This window comes from Abrus precatorius, unplaced genomic scaffold (genome assembly GCF_003935025.1).
Source record: "Abrus precatorius isolate BTA unplaced genomic scaffold, Abrus_2018 Scaffold3, whole genome shotgun sequence".
Classification (NCBI taxonomy): domain Eukaryota; kingdom Viridiplantae; phylum Streptophyta; class Magnoliopsida; order Fabales; family Fabaceae; genus Abrus; species Abrus precatorius.
In genome coordinates, this window is record NW_020874373.1 from 6,293,946 (window position 1) to 6,310,945 (window position 17,000).

The following is a 17,000-nucleotide window of genomic DNA, read 5'->3' on the forward strand; positions in this document are numbered from 1 at the left end:
TAGATGTTTTATCTAATCTTTAAACATTAAAGTTGACAAAATGTATTATAATAATCTTGTTTAACATTATAATACAATTTAAAATTAAAATATAATTAAATTAATCATATTTTCATATATTTTAAAACATAAGTTTATCTTGACATATTAACAGAATATTAAATAATTTTATATCAATATAAAATTTTCAAAATAATTAACTCATAAAAAGTATTAAACAATACAATAATTTAAAAACATCTATTACTATTCCTTGTTTAAGATTTTATTACTTAAATATTATTATTATTTATGCAACTAACCAGGTATGATATACCAGACATTTCAGAATAGAAATACACCCCCCCTTAATAATTTTACTGTATGTTAACAAATCAATCGTTCAACAACTCTGAAGCCTTGTAGTGGAAATGACGGTAAGCACTAACAGTTCCTTTCCTTTTAGCATCAAACTGCTGAAAAGCTTCCACCAAGGTCGCTAGTTGAAATGCTGCATTTAGACCCCATAAAATGAAAGTGGATCCCATCCTCCATTTAGTGGGGTTTACTCCCTAGTCAGGGCTCTCCATGAGACGTAAGTGTGTTACTAGAACTTCTCATTTTATTATGCATCTAAAGGGGAAAAAAATAAAATAGTTATAATCACAACCGAACTTTGAATTATGGGAAAAATTACTACTACAGAGATTTAAAATACAAAAAGTCTGAATAGCTGCCAATTATGGTTGTGTTATGTTGTACATGGCTATGCATTCCAAATGATGGAACGCATGCATACATCAAACCTGATTCTCATGTTGCTATGCGCAAACAGAGGAAGGACATAAAATCTTTGTACCCCCACTCGATTTCTCCTTGTTAATGTTGACGGGGAAGAAATGTTTTCGCACCCCGTGTTAGTAAATAATAAAAACCCAAAATCTTCTCAATATGAGCTCACTACTGTACACAAAACCTTCCATGAGCTCAGAATTCATATCAGATGATGGCTGCCAACCCCACAGGATCGCCATCATCAACTTTGGACTCGGGAGCATTGGCTGCGGTGCGTGGTCTCACTGAACAGCAGAATGAGAAGAAGTTAAAAACTTTAAAATATTACCAGGAACATGGATATTTCCGAATAACATAGTTGAGAAGCGTAGCAGTGTAGGAAAAACGAACATGCTCAAGTCGTGTGTTATCACAATTACTCCGAAATATTGAGAAGCTCTTACTGTCTATAGCATTATATCGGTTCATTAACTAGATGTTCACGTGCCCAACTATCTTTCAAGAAGCTGGAGATGTAAAATACAGAAAAGCAGTGAAAGTCATTGCTTACTTGAAACATTCGTAATGATGTTTACACTTTTCTGTGCTGCAAGTGCTTTTAATTTGTTACCGGTTGCTAATTGAAGCAAGCTTTTCATGTGCTGCTTTTGTTCCTTTGGACTGGATGTTTTTGTTAAAGATTCCTCAAAGGCAAGTAAATCTTGCGGGGTAATACAGGGGAGAGACATCAAAACCTAAAAACAGTAAACAAAATACATTACTTGATTGGGGAAGTTCTACAGTAAAGAGAAAAAAAGTAGCCCAGTCATAGGGGAAAAAACAAAAGAAAACTACTAACCTGCCTGGGAGCTGGGTGTCTGTCACAAAGATATACAAAAATTTCACGACAAATGCCAACTAGATCAGCACTGATTATTGCATTTGATTCAAGGGATAATCCTTGAATAATGGATGTAAAAAGATCTCTAGAAACATATTCAATGAGTTCTGTATGATTTGTTACTATTGCAAGAACTACCAACGTGGAACAATAAGAAGAAATTTTAGACACAGCTTCACCATCCGTCCATGTAAAAGCTTCTAAACACATTCGAAGTGTTGGGAGGGCCACACCTTCATGCTTTAGAAGGAAACTGTCACATACAAAACTTGTGAGAAATAAAACTCACGAATAAAAGTTACGAAGTATGAAGAAACTATCATAGATGAAACATGTTCATAACAAGCAGAAAGCATACCCAACCATAGAGGATGATGCAACTGTATCCAAGCTTTTTAGAGAAGACGTGTCTAATCGATTAACATGCCCGGACTGTTCCAAAGAAGGGATTCCAGTATTAAGAGGAGGAGAAGCAATGACAGAGAGGAGTGCACACATCTCACGCGTGAGATCCCTCAAAAGTGTTTCCTCCATCACTTCCACCTTCAAGTCTGATCCACTAAGAATGCCATGAACATCTGGAACCTTTGCTCTTCCATCTTGTAGAAGACTAGACCATGAACAGCTAAGAGCTTGATGAGCATGGACGAATAATGGGTGTAGAAGCTTTTCCAGCCAAATCTCCCACATATCCAAAGGACAATTTTTAACCAAGGGAATCAAAGTGGAATGAACAAGCTGCCTTATATGCCTGAACTCCATTGACTGTATATTCTCCATTAAAGCAACAGCAACAGAGTGCACATCCAAATGTTTGAAAAACGAATCCCCAATTGTCGTTGACAAGCCCAATACATTATACCTATTCATATAAACCAAGGATTTAGTGATGAGAAGGAAATGTACATAAATGACAATAAAGATGTCACAGATATGGAATTTTATCCTTTTTACCAGGAACTTTATTGTTTTTTGGAGATTTGGTGCAAAAATAATTTTAGAGGGGAAGACCAATCATATTTGGGAAAACATACACCAGGGTATAAATTATAAATGAAAAAAAGAAGAAGAAAAGCACACTCACCCACTGTCTCTGATGCCTTTAAACCAATTTCGTATACCAGATTCATTTGGTTCAGCATATCCTTCTTTGTTCATGTCCACCTTAGATCCATCTGTAATTGACGATGAACCCTTTGGCAATTTAGAGTTCCCTTCTCCAAGAAGACTGAACCTCTCAACATCACTCATGATCATTGCAGCTCTGACCTCTCCAGGTAAAGCTTGACTTACAGATGGAGACCAAAGGGAATGTATGCTACGCAGTAGCTGAAAAACACTTAGTAAGACAACGTCCTTTGACAACAAGTTTGAAAGCATAGCAACAATTTTGTTGCAAACACTACAGGAAACATAACAAGGACAGCTTCTTAAGGATACATACTTTCAAGAGAGGAGTCAACATCCATGATATATGAGAGGCCATTGGATTTAAAGAAGTTGAATTTGCAATTGAGCTGTTTTCTGAATTCCAATTAGCTTTCTTGACTCCACTTCTCTTCAGTGCCCTCTCAAAGAATGTCACTGTATGAAAAATTGACCACATAAATGATGTGTCAGAGCACAACTGAACCAAACTGTGCGGATCAGACAAATATTTATCCTGCCACTCCGATTGTGTCCACTGTAGGCTCAAAGGTTTTAGTAACCATGTTAAGACTTCTTGCTGTTGTTGAAACCTGTGCATATTTATAGCAATAACAAGATAACATTGATTAGAAATATCAATAGAGTATCAAACAAAAATTAACAGAATTGTCCCTTCTGTTGGATCATTACCCAGCAGATGAAGCCATAACAAGAAAAGCTTCGCCCAGAAGATTATGCTCTCCCTGAAGTAAACGACCCTCCCTTTGCAAGCATGCCATCGTATCAGCAATGCCCTACATATACAATTGAAAAATTAAATAAACACTATCTCCTCTCAAACCAGACTGTAGGCAGCGGGGCAAACTTTTTACTAGAGTATAGATGAAGTGTCAATCTGGATTCGAGATCTACACCAATTCTAAAAGTATAATGACTAAAGGAATCAGAAATGAATATTTATTGACACAATAGTTCCTCCACAGACAGTCAAAATTAATGCACTATTATTGTGCAGATGAAAAAATGCACTATTGATGTCTCGTGACAGACATTGTGACATTGGGTTGATATCATCTAAATATCAGTAGCAGCATACCACACTTAGTAGATAATGACTTTGAGATTCGTTTGCTAAGCATTTTGAGCAATTCGTAGTGTTGTACATAAATAATGGACAGGAGAACCTTTTGTCAGATAAAACCTTAACTTCTCTAATCCACTCTGCATGTGTAATAAGGACATTTTAAGGTCCAAAGTCCCAAACTTTTGAACAAATTATTTCAAATAACCAAAATTATGCAATGTCAATATACAAAATATATTACTATCAATGAAATCTTGACTTTCTTGTCCAACTAAAAGTCAACTCATGGCCACAAAAAATCTAAATTTTTAAAATTAAGTCAAGTTAATATATATGTCCCTATATTATTTAAGAATTTTCAATTAGGTCTTTATTTTAAAAAATGTGTAACTAGGTCCCCTTAAATTAAAAAATTTAAAATTATAATTAGGTTGCTAACATCAGAAATTCATAATGGTGCTCTAATAAGTAATGAGTAATCATCAAAGCCTGGATTTGTTTGTGAAACTACAAAGATCCATTACAAAGTACAAACATTTGGGTCCCTATAGTTTCAAACATTTCATAAATAGATCCAGGTTGCTAGAATTACATAACAAACTTTCTCGTCCAGTCCTCTATAAATTTTATATACAAGTTCATTCCTCTATATATTATTGTCTCATTCAGGCTGATAAGAGCCAGTCACCATTTATTTGGCATTACCAGATAATTACAATTTTCCAACAATTGGTGTTTTAATGAATGCACCTTCATATGGGGCAAGATGCTTTTGTCTGCGGCTTTTGCTATCCGAATAAATGATGTACAGGTCTGCAACCTTGCATGTCTAGCACTAAATGTTGATGTGTCCTACAAAGAGAGCATAAAGTTTTTAACTTGTAGCATAATTTCTCAATTGTTGAAAGAAACAATAAAATAGGGTTGTTGTGAGAACCTTGATTACAAGAGGAAGAGATGTTAGAAGTTCAAATAGTTTATTAATAACACTGCCAACTGCATCAGGGAAATATTTCAAAAAGGGGCCCATTGCATCCAAATAGTGAACAAGTACTTCCACAAGTGCAGGCTCCGTCCATTTTAAGAAAATAAATTGTTGGAGTAAACCTATAAGACAGACCAGAATTATTACAGATGTCCAACTAAACAAACCTAAAAACAGCAGAGTATGGAAAATTCACTAAAATAACCTTCAAATGTTCTGCATAATGCAAACTGAACTTCGGCATTTGCCTTGGTTAGATCATTGGATCCATCAAAAACTGCATTCACTACATTCTCTAAAGCCAACTGCATGCTTTCCATCACAGCTAAGTCCTACAGTGAGAAAAGATGAACCCATAATGGATAATTACACATAAGCATGAAATGATAGTGAGGAGCTGACAATTTCGGAGATTAAAATATCAACAAGATAGCAGCATGTTGAAAATTTGAATAGAAGATATTTAAACCTGAGTTGGGGCCGGTGAAAGCGAGACACTCTTAATGATTGTATCAATTTTTTCTGAAACTTTAGTAGCAGCTATCAGGGGTTTGTAAGAAGAAACAAACCTAATCAGCTCCAACTGTTTTAGGAAACTGATCATCAGTCAAAAGTATTTTGCAAAGGTTAATTTGAATTAGAACTTAAAAGGGTATAGAAGTAGATTGGGAATGATAGAAGGATGTGATGAAAATACCAATGCAGAATATTTTAGTGTTCTGATACTAGACCTACAAGTGTCTTACAGGAAAGCAAAACTTAAACCATATACGCTCCCTCTTTCTGTATTTCTCACCATATTCTCAATTGTGCAAGATTGGTCTGGGATTAAAAGGTCAAAATTTCAGATTTTTTTCTTTCTCTGCATCTTTTAATATTTAAATGTCTAATGCTTGAATTCAAAGGAATATAACTCATGCAGGAGACCCTCAAACCTATGCTGAAAAAAAGTTTCCTTAATATTCACATAAAGTCAATGGAACATTGCAAACAATAATCACTACTTCCAAGTACTATCTTAGAACTTCAATATGAACAAATTCTGTGACATATAAACTTCTTTACAATACATTCCATAGAAGAATTTTTCCCATAAATAAACAAAGGGAAACAATATTTATATGGTGAACAATATTAACCAATTCATTTTGCATGTGAGCATACCAGCCTAGAACGGTACTGGCTGAATGTGCCCTTGCCCTCAAAATTGTCACTCCACAACTCCAATACCCCTAAAGAAACAGCAGTTTCATGCAGAATTTTTTCTCTCTTGAGCATGCGAGGAAAAGAAGTATCCAAAATTGCACCATAAAAATCATCTTTCACAAAGCTTAGAGCCTTTTTCTTTGCATTTTCAACCTCTCCAGAACCTGTGCTGCTAACAGCTGCACCATCAGCAGCTGACTGTGTGGATATTTTTGGTTTTGACATTAAATCCCTCATTAGCACCTGAAAGTAAACATTTGAAGAAAGAAATGAGAGATATGACCATTTGATACACAGTATTGACTATTGACTAAGAAACATGGAAAACCACCAGAGAGTAATTTTGTACAATATTCCAACATACCAGCCAGAATTGCAGGGATTGAAAATGAATTCCAAACTTGAAATGTTGGAAAAGTCCCAGCATCTGGATAGAAACAAGAGAAAAATTAAAATGAAAGGAAATAAAATACTAAAGATATACATGTGTTCATGTAAAATGGATGTGCAAAATTTTTCACTCATACATATGTAATACCAACATGAGTGTGAGCATAATAATAATAAAAACAATAATAACAATAACTCAGTATTCAGAAAACAAGTTATGGGAAAAATTTAGCAAGATGTATTAAAATACAAAGATATTATGTTTTCTGTAATTATCTTTCCATGGACTTTAAAAAGAACTAAAGTCAGAAGAGATTCCAAACAATAATCTATTATCTATGACAAAATTTCCGAAGAGAAACCAAAACCACAATTAATAAATGTCATACTAAACAAAGTCTTGCTGCCATCTCAAAGTTGCTTATGTTACAGAGTTACTGTATTACTAATTACCTGTTCTAGGTAAAGTGGAAGTATGGTGCTATCGCCAACAATACTTTGCAAGTTATAAGAACCCAGTGACACCATACTTTCACATATATATTCAGCAAATTCATATTCACCCTCATCTATGGACCCAGAACCTGAACCAGATCTGTACAAAAATTCTCTAGATATGTTCATCAATGTTTGAAAGATGCTGCTCATAGCTTGGTCAAATTCAGAAGCAGATGCATCTACGGGCCTCTTCCTACAACCACAAATCAGAGTAACTCAAGGTATTGTTGATACAAGATATATATGTAAACCATTAGAGAACTATAATTCATACCTTGGAGAGACAAGTTTGAAAAACTCAGAAGCATGAAGTCGAAAATCTGGAGCGGATAGTAGGATACCACAACTGTTGGGAGTTCATAGAAAAATAAGGCGGGTAGAAGGAGAAAAACAGAGCATGGTCGCATATCAAGAAAATATTGGTGCAAGATAATAACGAACAAAAGATGCATACCCATGAATGATGCCAGACTTAGCAAGATCTGACAATGGAGCCCACTCAGCATATGCATTTACTGCATTCAGAGTTGCTGTTACAGTAACGGCGTGTAGTTTGGCAAAGTCCATTTGTTTTCTACCAGCTTCATTTAAAGCGGCTGTAAAGTGCCTTTCTAGTAACTGCATCAAGCATCACAACATTAAGAATAATGCTTAACAACAAACATGTAATAAGGTTTAGGGATGAGACGTACAGTGTATAATAATGGCAAAATTTCAGGCAATGATTGAGTTAGCCCACGCAAAAGTAGCCTTCGTCGGTCACCTGAATACATCAAAATTGGAAGTAAAAATGACAGATAACATATCATACATAGATAACTCGCACAAGACAAAATACTCATACATCATTACAATTTACAACTGTTAAAAGGGCCACATTCTGTTGGTGCATGTTAAGAGTGTTGGGTTTTTATGTTTCATATTTCATTTGTTTGTCACTTAGTTTATTAGTATAAATATGCACACAAGGATCCTAACAATCACACAGTGCAACACATTACATTCAGCAATCCATTTCCTTTATGTACATATTCCCCCCCAACCCCCAACCCCCTCTCCCAACTCACACTGACACATTTTGTTCCCTTTCCTTCATGATATCAGACAGAAGATGGTGACGTAATATTGACAGAGATGAAAACCATTTCCAAGAGACATGTAATAAATAAGTCATCCTAGCATGTCCCTATGATTTGCTTATTGATGGAGAAAGGATAACTTATATTGCTGTGTTTAAGTCAAATAATTAACAAAGTTGGAGAAAGTTCAATTCTTTTACTTGATTCGTGTACACAAGCACACTGACACACGTCTACTTAAGAAAACTCAGTGACATTGTAAACCTTCTAAGTCTTCATTGTGAACTGTGATGTCTTCAGGAAGCCACCGCAGCATCATTGCCACCAACTCAGCCTGATACATAATCGTGAATCATTGAAAAAAAAATATAAACAACAAGAATATTGAAATAGAAAAACTCTAAAGAGCCAAATATGATACGTAGGGAAACATGAAATTTACCTCTATTGGACCCTTGTTGGATAGAGAAATCAAAGATGGGAGCATTTCTTGCCATAAATTAAGACCCTCTCTTCTAACCATCTGCGAAAGAACCGGCAAACCAAATATAGATTACGCAAAACAAAACCGCAATTATGCTGTGACAGAGTAAGAGGAAAAATGTAAATGAAAACGAAGATGAAAACCTCGGCAACAAGGGCAGCCGTCTGGCTTTTGAGAGCCCAATTTTCACAAGGATCTGCAATCTCAGACATCAAATTAACGGAAAGATTCGCAAAATCCTTGCGTTCCTCGGGGCTTAATTCCTCCCACCTTAAACGCACCAAATGCTGTATAAAGATACGATTTTACATAAGCCACAAGTATAAACAACTAAACAGAGTTATCACTGAAAAGCAAGCTAAATCCTCCCGCATGTGAACTTGAACAAACCTGCAGCATTTTAAAGGCATGCAACCGAATTTCAGAGGACCAGTTCTTTTTCACCAGAAGGAACGAAGTGTTTGCTAATACCCGTACATCACCTGTCTTGATCTGAAGGAATTAAAAACAAATTAATTAATTACTAACAAAGCATGACGAGTAATCACCACAAAGTAGCAACACTAATAGCAGTTAAAATGATGTAGCAGCAACTACACAAGATGCTTCCAGAAACAAACGATATTTTAAAATGCGAAAATTATATCTAAATTGAAGAAAGCTACAAATGAAGCAGCGATGACTGGTGGCTAGGGTTCCTTGTGCAGAAAGATTTGAGTTATTGCTGAAAGGAAGGAATAATGCGAGCAGAGAAAATGAAAATTGAGAGAAAAAGAAAAAAGAGGTTGCGATGAGGTGATTGATGAAATATGAAGAAAACAAAGAGAAGCGATTACGGATTGGAGAAAGGTGACAGCAGCTTGTCGAGAATCGGGCGTGGAGGCCCAATCAAGGGCGGTGGCAATAGCTTGGGCCACATTGTTGGCACTCACGCTGTTGTTACTAACACCGTCTTCCATCTTTAACTGTTACTGCTGCTTCTAAGCTTTTTTTCTTCGCTTTACTTCTTCTGTTCTATCGTTGATGCTCAGACGAGAGAGAGAGAGAGGTTCGCTTTTCTGTCAACACCAAGTCTCGGTTATGTAATTGGGCTCACTCCTCGGATTTTATGTGTAGTGCCTCGTTGTGCGTGACCCTTCTTGAGTTGGCGTTGATGTTCTTTTTCCTAATTTTTTTATTTTTAGAGGAATTCTTTTGCCAAATACTAGGGTCCTGTGGAGTGTTGCGTAAGAAAACGTAAGTAAATATGTTTCTACTAGACAAGGCACGAGAAGGAAACGAAAACACTCATGCATGTTTTTAAATAATAATTTAAAGGTATGTAATAAATGCATTTAATGTTTTTAAATTAGTAAGCATTGCTACAATTTAGTACCAAGTATGAAAATTATTATAGAAATTGTTTAGAAAGAGTTTACGAGGATATGAGAGGAGAAAATAAATTTTATATTTAAAATAAAATATATAAATTAACATAAATTTAATATATTAATCATATATTTGTTATTGTAAATAATATATAATTATTTTAATTTAAAATAAAAAATATATATTTCTTTCTTTTTTTTCCTTCTAAAATCATTCTCCCAAGCATAACATAGAACAATTAGTTTGATTAAAAAGTAAGTATTTTTTGTTTATAGAATAATTAGAATCAAAGAGTTTTTTTTTTACTCTTATTGTCACTTCAAGAATTAATATTAGCCTTATTTTTAAAATGATTTCTATAAATGTTATTTTATGAAATAATAAAAATGAATCTTTTTTTATCTTGAAGAAAATTAATAAATGATTACTGAATATAAACTCACTAAATTTTCTTGTGATATTGATAGTAAAAATATTTGTTAAGAAAATTAAATAATAATTAAATATATTTTATAAATTTTTTAAAAGCCCATATTTTTTTATAATCTTGTTTTGATTAAGACGTTTCAAAACTAAAGCCTGGATAATAAAATGTAATGAAGTAAGCGAAATAAAATACAAGAAAAAGAAAAGGAATGAAAAGAGCTGAGACTAAACATGTATTTAGGAAAATGAGAGAATTTATACATTTTCGTAGGGTTATATTTGTTTATTCTGTATTTAGAGAAGCAAATAAATATGTAGATTTTCTTGCAAATATAACATATCTTGAAAATGATGAATGTGAAACTTTTTGTTCCTTCCTCCTAAGCTTTTATCTTATCTTTTCTTTGTGAGGTTGTTTATGAGATTGTCTTCCCCAAAATAGTTGGTTAGTTTTGTTTTTTTAGGTTTTTAGCGTGATCACTGGGAAAAAAGAGTTGAGGACAAACATTTGTATAGACCTCACCTCACCTAAACATTTTCTTCACTAGGAGGGAATTTGTTTTTATGAACCTCACCTCAAAAGACTTATCTTCTCCCTTGCTTTATAATCAACCAACAATATCTTTCCCATAAAAATATTAAGAATTCATTACAACTCATATTACAAAGAAAATATAAATTAGTTTCAATATTTTTAAAAGATTATTCGTTTATTTTTAAACTAATATTTAGTTTAAGTCTCAAAATATATATAATTGTTTTAAATGCTCGGATTCTAAAGGGACGGAAGAATGACGTGATGTTACTTACACAGTAAATAATACGACACACAATCAGTACACTGGTGTCAGTCATAGTACATTATTATTTGGATTCACAGTTACAGGATGTATTTAAATTTGACGAGCTGTTTTTTCTAAAAGGATTACAAGATACGCAAGTGATTTCATCCCCAATAGAGATGAGAACACGAAAATAGCTCAAGAATTTATACTATTCTCAACAAGTTAAACAGAACTCAGATATTAACACGGGACTTCTTTAAAAAAATCACGATGTACATTATAGTAATTATCTCATCATACCAACAGATCGAACAGAAAAGAACTCTTCATTTTAATAAAAACCAAGAAATAAGAAATTATGAGAAAGAAATTGAAGGTGTAAAGAGGGGGAAAAATGATTTTTATGCCTTGCTGAGAACCCAGAAGTTATTATACTTAACTCAGGAAGCTAGCAAGCAGCAGGACACGTTTAAAAGCGCATTGCGCAGCATTGGTCTGCATTCAAAAGTGAGGTAGTAGAGGGAAGATGCTTAATTGACTCTATAAGAATGTACTAAATATCTAAGCTATGATTTTCTTTCCTTTAGCCTTCTCCTTGAGGCCACCTTTTAGTGGTCTTGATAAATCCAATGCATCGCCTGTAGTGTGTTTCTTCCGCTTTGACACTCCAATGTCAGCAGTGTTACCAATGGGACCAGACCAAGCTTGGAATGGTTCCTTTGAATAGGTATACGAGGTTGACGTGAAAGAGACATCTGTAGGAACAGTATCAGGATCAATATGATGTGAAGATCCCAAAGGAAAACCAAGTTGTCCATCTTGATGCGGTGGAGGGAACTTTTCACTCTTGCTCTTAGCATTTGCATGAGTGATTAGACGTCTTCTCTGTTGTTTCACAATAAATCATAGCAGCAAATTTAATCAACTTTACATTTAAGTCAGGATGCATAATCATGCAGATTTTCTGTTATAAAATAAGTCGGTTAATTAGAACGAGAGCAACAATGCAAGGAAAGGAGGGTACAAGAAAATCATTAAACAGAGCACAAAAAACAAAAGAAGCAGAAAAACATAAAGATTAATATTAATTAGAAGGTATAATAATATGTATAACCTAAATCAACCCATTTGTCACCAAGCTGAAGCCACTATTAATAACAATGAACCTAATCAAAAAATTTTGCCCCTAAACAAGCAGATATTTAAGCAGTAAGCACTCCTGGACAGAAAAAGGATAAAGTCAAACTACTTCAAAAATTATGCTGAAGGAAAACATTTTAGTTTATTAAGAAGTATAACTAAAAGCTTAACCATACTTCAAATTTCTATAGACAAATTCAAATGCCTCAAGCAACGGAAAGGTAGAGTGTACTGTAACTTCTTAATAAAATTTAGCACTAAATCTTAATAATCAACTAGTTGAAAATGGTATTACTTGCAGATACCTGTGTCAGCTAGAGACACAAAAAAAGAAAAGTTCTGTTGCCAATTCTTAACTGTCCTTTCTACTTACTCTCAATCATTTCATTTTATTAAGAATTCTTGAAAGATACAATAATATTAAAGCAAGTCTATTTTTTATAAACCAAAGCATCACTTGAATACTTGTGATTATTGATATAAGTAATTTGGACATACATCAATATTTGATTGAAGCTCAGCGTTGGCTTCAGGAGCAGGAAAAGCTTTTACTGCCCGATCACGCGTGCGGTGCTTCTTTGGACCATCAGCCTGAGCTTTGCCTGCAGCTCTTAGTCTGGACATTCACATAGACAGAGTATCTTAGAGAAAGTCAAATATAACAGGATGGCTAAATTACAACTAGCAGACATTAACCACAACGACAAAAGAGAATCGTTTACTCTGATAATGTTTATAAATATCAGTGTGTATAAATTGTAGAGTTTTTGCATGGGACTTTGCGCATGTGAATGTGTTTGTTGGAAAAGTAAACTTATTAAATAATATAAGGTCATAAATTCCATCGAATAATCTAAAAAATAAAAGCTAGAATTGTTTAGGTAATATCAGGGTCAACACCCTACATTTAGTCTTCGCAGCTCTTATCTTCCTTCCACATTCCCTCTCTCAATTATACACACACACATGCACGCTAATGCTTGCGGTATTGAGAAAGGAAAGTCAAGAGTAGAGATACCTCCTCATTTCATCATCTCGTCGTTTAGCATCCATTTCCTTGCTTGGGGGATATTTTGGAAGACTAGAAGGATCACATGCATAAGGCTCAGTGGTAAAAAACTGCAAAATGTAGGAGCAGACAAGCAAGGTAAATGTATATGGATTTTGCTAAAAAATGATTATCAAAATTAAAATAAAATAAAGCCTAAATCAGATTCAAGATAGTTCATTTATGAAATCTTACATGGATACACCTATGTTACATTAAGTTTGGAATGTCTACATACTTTATTATGACCATATAAAACAAAGCATCCATTCCAAGTAGGAATTTTATTTAACTTCAATGCCACAGTAAGCATGACAAACCAAATTGTTGGATCTATTCCAAGCTCCCTCACATGGTTTAGGTAAATTCAGCTTAAGTGAGGAACGTCACCTCCAAGAATATATTCAAGATTTTATGAAATTTTCCTTTATCGTAGCTGATTATTACATTCAAGCTCGATATGCAGCTTATTCATACACATCACAAAACAGAGCATGAAGAGCATGATTTAGACATTAGGTAAATTTAAATGCACAATGCATCAAATAAAAGATCAGTATAAGTGGTATGACTGTGAGATAATCTCCGTGACAAGGCAGTATAAAATCAGAAAGGACCACACCATCATTTTAATGAAAAGAAGGTTAGAAATTTTTAAAAGCCCACCTCACTTCTTAAAGCATCTGAGGCAGTTTTTCGTTCTACAGGATCAATTGCAAGAAGAGTATCAATGAGTGGTAGAGCAGAAGGTGGAAAATCTTTAAATGTCTCTCTTATGCGTCTCTTGTATGGCTCTCGAGGTTTAAACAAGGTAGCATTAGGCAACTTTGACTTCTTCCAATACTCATCAGAAGGTGAACCGCATAGTTTGTATATCTTGTGCAGTTGCTCCACCTATGTAAGTAGAGAGTTAGAGAAAATATAATTGCGATTTCAAATAGTCAACAAATAAATGCAATTGATATATCTTAGAACTAAACTGTGCTTTACAAAATTGAAATTCCCACAAACCATGCAAGAGATATTAGAACCAAATGGAAGATCTAATGTACCATTTAAAAAAGGCAATTTTATACAGACAGAGTATTTATACATTGCAGACAGTGTAATTGGGTAGTTATTTGTCCACATTGCATATTGAGATAAGTGAACCAAAATTATTACTAATAATATCCTTATAATCACTAGCACCTCTCTATCCTCACAAATGCATAGTATAAAACAGATATTCATAGAATTACCTTAGATACTTGCAACACAAAAAATCAGGGAAATGAAAAATCCTATAAGCCAACAAGATGAGATATGTGAGTTGTTACCTCAGTACGACCAGGCATAATTGGCTTCCCAGCCAATAACTCCCCTAAAATACATCCAGCACTCCAGAGATCTACACCCACACTATAATCCGTGGCACCAAGAAGCAACTCGGGAGGCCGATACCAAAGGGTCACTACACGACTAGTCATGGGATGCCTGTGGTTTGGATCAAAAATAGATGCCAGTCCAAAGTCGGCAATCTTAAGTATTCCCTCATTGTCAACAAGAAGATTTGAACCTTTAATATCACGGTGAAGTACGTGACGGTTATGACAGTGCTCCAGTCCTGATAGCAGCTGATGCATGTAACATTTTACCTGCAATATAAGGCACAGTATTTGGAGACATCAAACCCTATTACTTGAAAAGAAATATATCAACTACCAAATGATATAAATGTTGTAGTGTAATTCAAAGTGTGAGTTATTGGCTGTTGAGACCGGTAGTTCAGTTTGTTGTGGTTGCTAGTAAGAAGTGTCAATGTGGGACTTTCTGTTGTGTATAAATGTGTCCAGTTTATGTGTTTTTGTGTGTGTGCAAAATAAAACTATTGATTTCACTCCCATTTTCCTTCTCTTCTGCGTGTGTGCATTGATCTTATCTCTAATAATAAGTAATTCTTACATTTTTAAAGCAAACTTGGTCTAACCTGAGGCTCTGTGAACCTGATTCCCGGGCTTGCAGCAAGTCCAGCCAAATCATGCTCCATGTAATCGAACACCAAATACAAACTACAAGACATCCTTGATGTAACTAAACCTTGCAACTTTACAACATTGGGATGATCCAACCTTCGCAAAATAAGAATCTCTCTTGCCATGAATTTTACACTCTCAGGTTCCAAATTGTCAAACCGAACCTTTTTTAGTGCAACAATCTTACCCGTCAACGTGTCTTTAGCTTTGTACACGTTACTATAAGTTCCTTGCCCAATCTAAAATGAAAGGAAAACAAGGAAATTAAGATAAGAGAATAAACATAGCCAGAAGCAAATATTAGGTTCTACACTATACGAGTTCATCTGACTCAAATGATTCACAAATTCAATTCCCATTAATTATACTACCAACAAAACAAAACCAACATTTCATCTTAATAATGAAAATTGGCAGCAATTGCCAAGATGAAATGTGGATTAGCACTGGAAAATAGCAATACCTATGGTAATACAGTTTCTTTAATGTGTGTCCAAAAGCACAACAAGAACCTATATATATTAAGTTTTTATTAAAAATCACAAAATAACACAAGATCCAATACATTCATAATATTAAATGCTACAACTTTCACCAAAAGCTTAGTGATTATTGATTTCTAAACATGTTTCCTGAAGCCCAAGTAAGGAAAATCCATGGTAATAAATTAAATACAATGCATACACCCAAAATTGACAAAAGATCTCTGAGGAAAACAAAAACCCACCTACCCACCTTATCAATTTTCTCAAACGTGTCAGCCTTTCGCGGAATCCAGCCATTGAGTGCTTCCCCACACACTGCAGTGAGCCAGGGAGGCCACCCAGCTGCAACCTGCTCCCCACGCAAATGCTTTGCCGGATTGCTCAGCCTTGGATTCGCCTTCGATCTCCTTCTTTCGGCCCGAGGCCGCTGCACCCCTTCCCCACCACCACCCTTCTCCTTCTCCTTCTGGTTCCCCCCATTCTGAACCTCTACACCCTCCCTTTTGCTCCCTGACACCTCCCTCTTAGACTCACCACTCAAACTCCTCTCTTCCTTCACCTCAGAGATTATTCCCTTGGACACTTCCCTGCTAATCACACACCCCATTTCTCCAATCTAAGCTCCATCTCTCGACATGCTTTCCAATTCCTAATTTCCATACAATCATTATTCAATCCAATCAAATAAAAAAGCATAACAATGAAATGAAATCGCCTATGCTTTACTATCCCCCGCAATTGACTTTGAAATTGAACTTAAATTGAAATCAAAAGCAAACCTGTGGTTTACGAGTTTCCAACAGCCAACAGAGTAACTTTCAGCATCCACTAAGTACGAGTGATCTGATCAGAAGAAAAGTGAAAACGAAAGATTTGTGAAAAATTAGAAAGAAAAAGAAAAGATTAGAGAGTTACTGTAATGTAAGAGTAAAATTGGTTGTTTCAAATCTGAATAGTGAAGAGGGTGTGCGTGTGTTTGTTTGGTGCTGTATGCACTGTTTGGACTTTTGCTCTCAGACAAGAAGAAAAGGATGAGATCTTCTTCCCATTCTCATTCTCACAAGTCAAATCCCAAACACAACACAGGTCACTTGCACACTCATTTTTTTTCCTTTTTAATTTTGAAGAGGTAGTTGCAGTAATTTCACACCACCAGTACATGTATCAAAGCTCGTTTATTTTATAATTAGAGAATTAATTTTCA

At 34.9% G+C, this 17,000-nt stretch overlaps 2 protein-coding genes across 3 annotated transcripts; both read right to left on the reverse strand.

The window, feature by feature from the left end:
* Positions 1 to 594: 594 nt before the first annotated feature.
* On the reverse strand, positions 595 to 9,629 carry LOC113861788 (protein HASTY 1). The gene is made up of 22 exons (XM_027494816.1): positions 9,366 to 9,629; positions 8,920 to 9,021; positions 8,673 to 8,816; positions 8,488 to 8,568; positions 8,310 to 8,379; positions 7,659 to 7,729; positions 7,421 to 7,584; positions 7,241 to 7,312; positions 6,922 to 7,159; positions 6,443 to 6,505; positions 6,037 to 6,321; positions 5,342 to 5,455; positions 5,078 to 5,204; positions 4,825 to 4,994; positions 4,638 to 4,739; positions 3,494 to 3,597; positions 3,099 to 3,393; positions 2,739 to 2,983; positions 2,013 to 2,516; positions 1,613 to 1,907; positions 1,325 to 1,508; positions 595 to 1,058 (listed from the first exon to the last, which is right to left on the reverse strand). The coding sequence occupies exons 1-22, from the start codon at positions 9,486 to 9,488 to the stop codon at positions 979 to 981; spliced, it is 3,633 nt and encodes a 1,210-aa protein (XP_027350617.1). The 5' UTR covers positions 9,489 to 9,629; the 3' UTR covers positions 595 to 978.
* A 1,589-nt stretch (positions 9,630 to 11,218) lies between these two features.
* LOC113861232 (probable serine/threonine-protein kinase At1g54610) lies at positions 11,219 to 16,892 on the reverse strand. 2 transcript variants are annotated; one of them, XM_027493918.1, is made up of 9 exons: positions 16,712 to 16,892; positions 16,576 to 16,639; positions 16,047 to 16,445; positions 15,266 to 15,550; positions 14,616 to 14,933; positions 13,963 to 14,190; positions 13,267 to 13,367; positions 12,747 to 12,864; positions 11,219 to 11,993 (listed from the first exon to the last, which is right to left on the reverse strand). In XM_027493918.1, exons 3-9 carry the CDS (start codon positions 16,401 to 16,403, stop codon positions 11,670 to 11,672), a joined length of 1,731 nt encoding a protein of 576 aa, XP_027349719.1. In that variant the 5' UTR covers positions 16,404 to 16,445; positions 16,576 to 16,639; positions 16,712 to 16,892; the 3' UTR covers positions 11,219 to 11,669. The 2 variants fall into 2 exon arrangements, with proteins under 2 accessions (XP_027349719.1, XP_027349720.1); XM_027493919.1 differs by having other exon boundaries at positions 11,348 to 11,993; positions 16,576 to 16,890.
* Positions 16,893 to 17,000: the final 108 nt, after the last annotated feature.

What these genes read in the sequence shown, in the direction of transcription:
- LOC113861232 (XM_027493918.1), bottom strand. Translation starts at nt 16,403, where the DNA reads ATGGGGTGTGTGATTAGCAGGGAAGTGTCCAAGGGAATAATCTCTGAG. An exon ending in CGTTTGAGAAAATTGATAAG is followed by an intron (nt 15,551 to 16,046) that starts GTGGGTAGGTGG and finishes CTTTCATTTTAG; the next exon opens with ATTGGGCAAGGAACTTATAG. An exon ending in TCAGGTTCACAGAGCCTCAG is followed by an intron (nt 14,934 to 15,265) that starts GTTAGACCAAGT and finishes CTTATATTGCAG; the next exon opens with GTAAAATGTTACATGCATCA.
- LOC113861788 (XM_027494816.1), bottom strand. Translation starts at nt 9,488, where the DNA reads ATGGAAGACGGTGTTAGTAACAACAGCGTGAGTGCCAACAATGTGGCC. An exon ending in CTCTTCCTCTTGTAATCAAG is followed by an intron (nt 4,740 to 4,824) that starts GTTCTCACAACA and finishes CTCTCTTTGTAG; the next exon opens with GACACATCAACATTTAGTGC. An exon ending in GCATCATCCTCTATGGTTGG is followed by an intron (nt 1,908 to 2,012) that starts GTATGCTTTCTG and finishes TGTATGTGACAG; the next exon opens with TTTCCTTCTAAAGCATGAAG.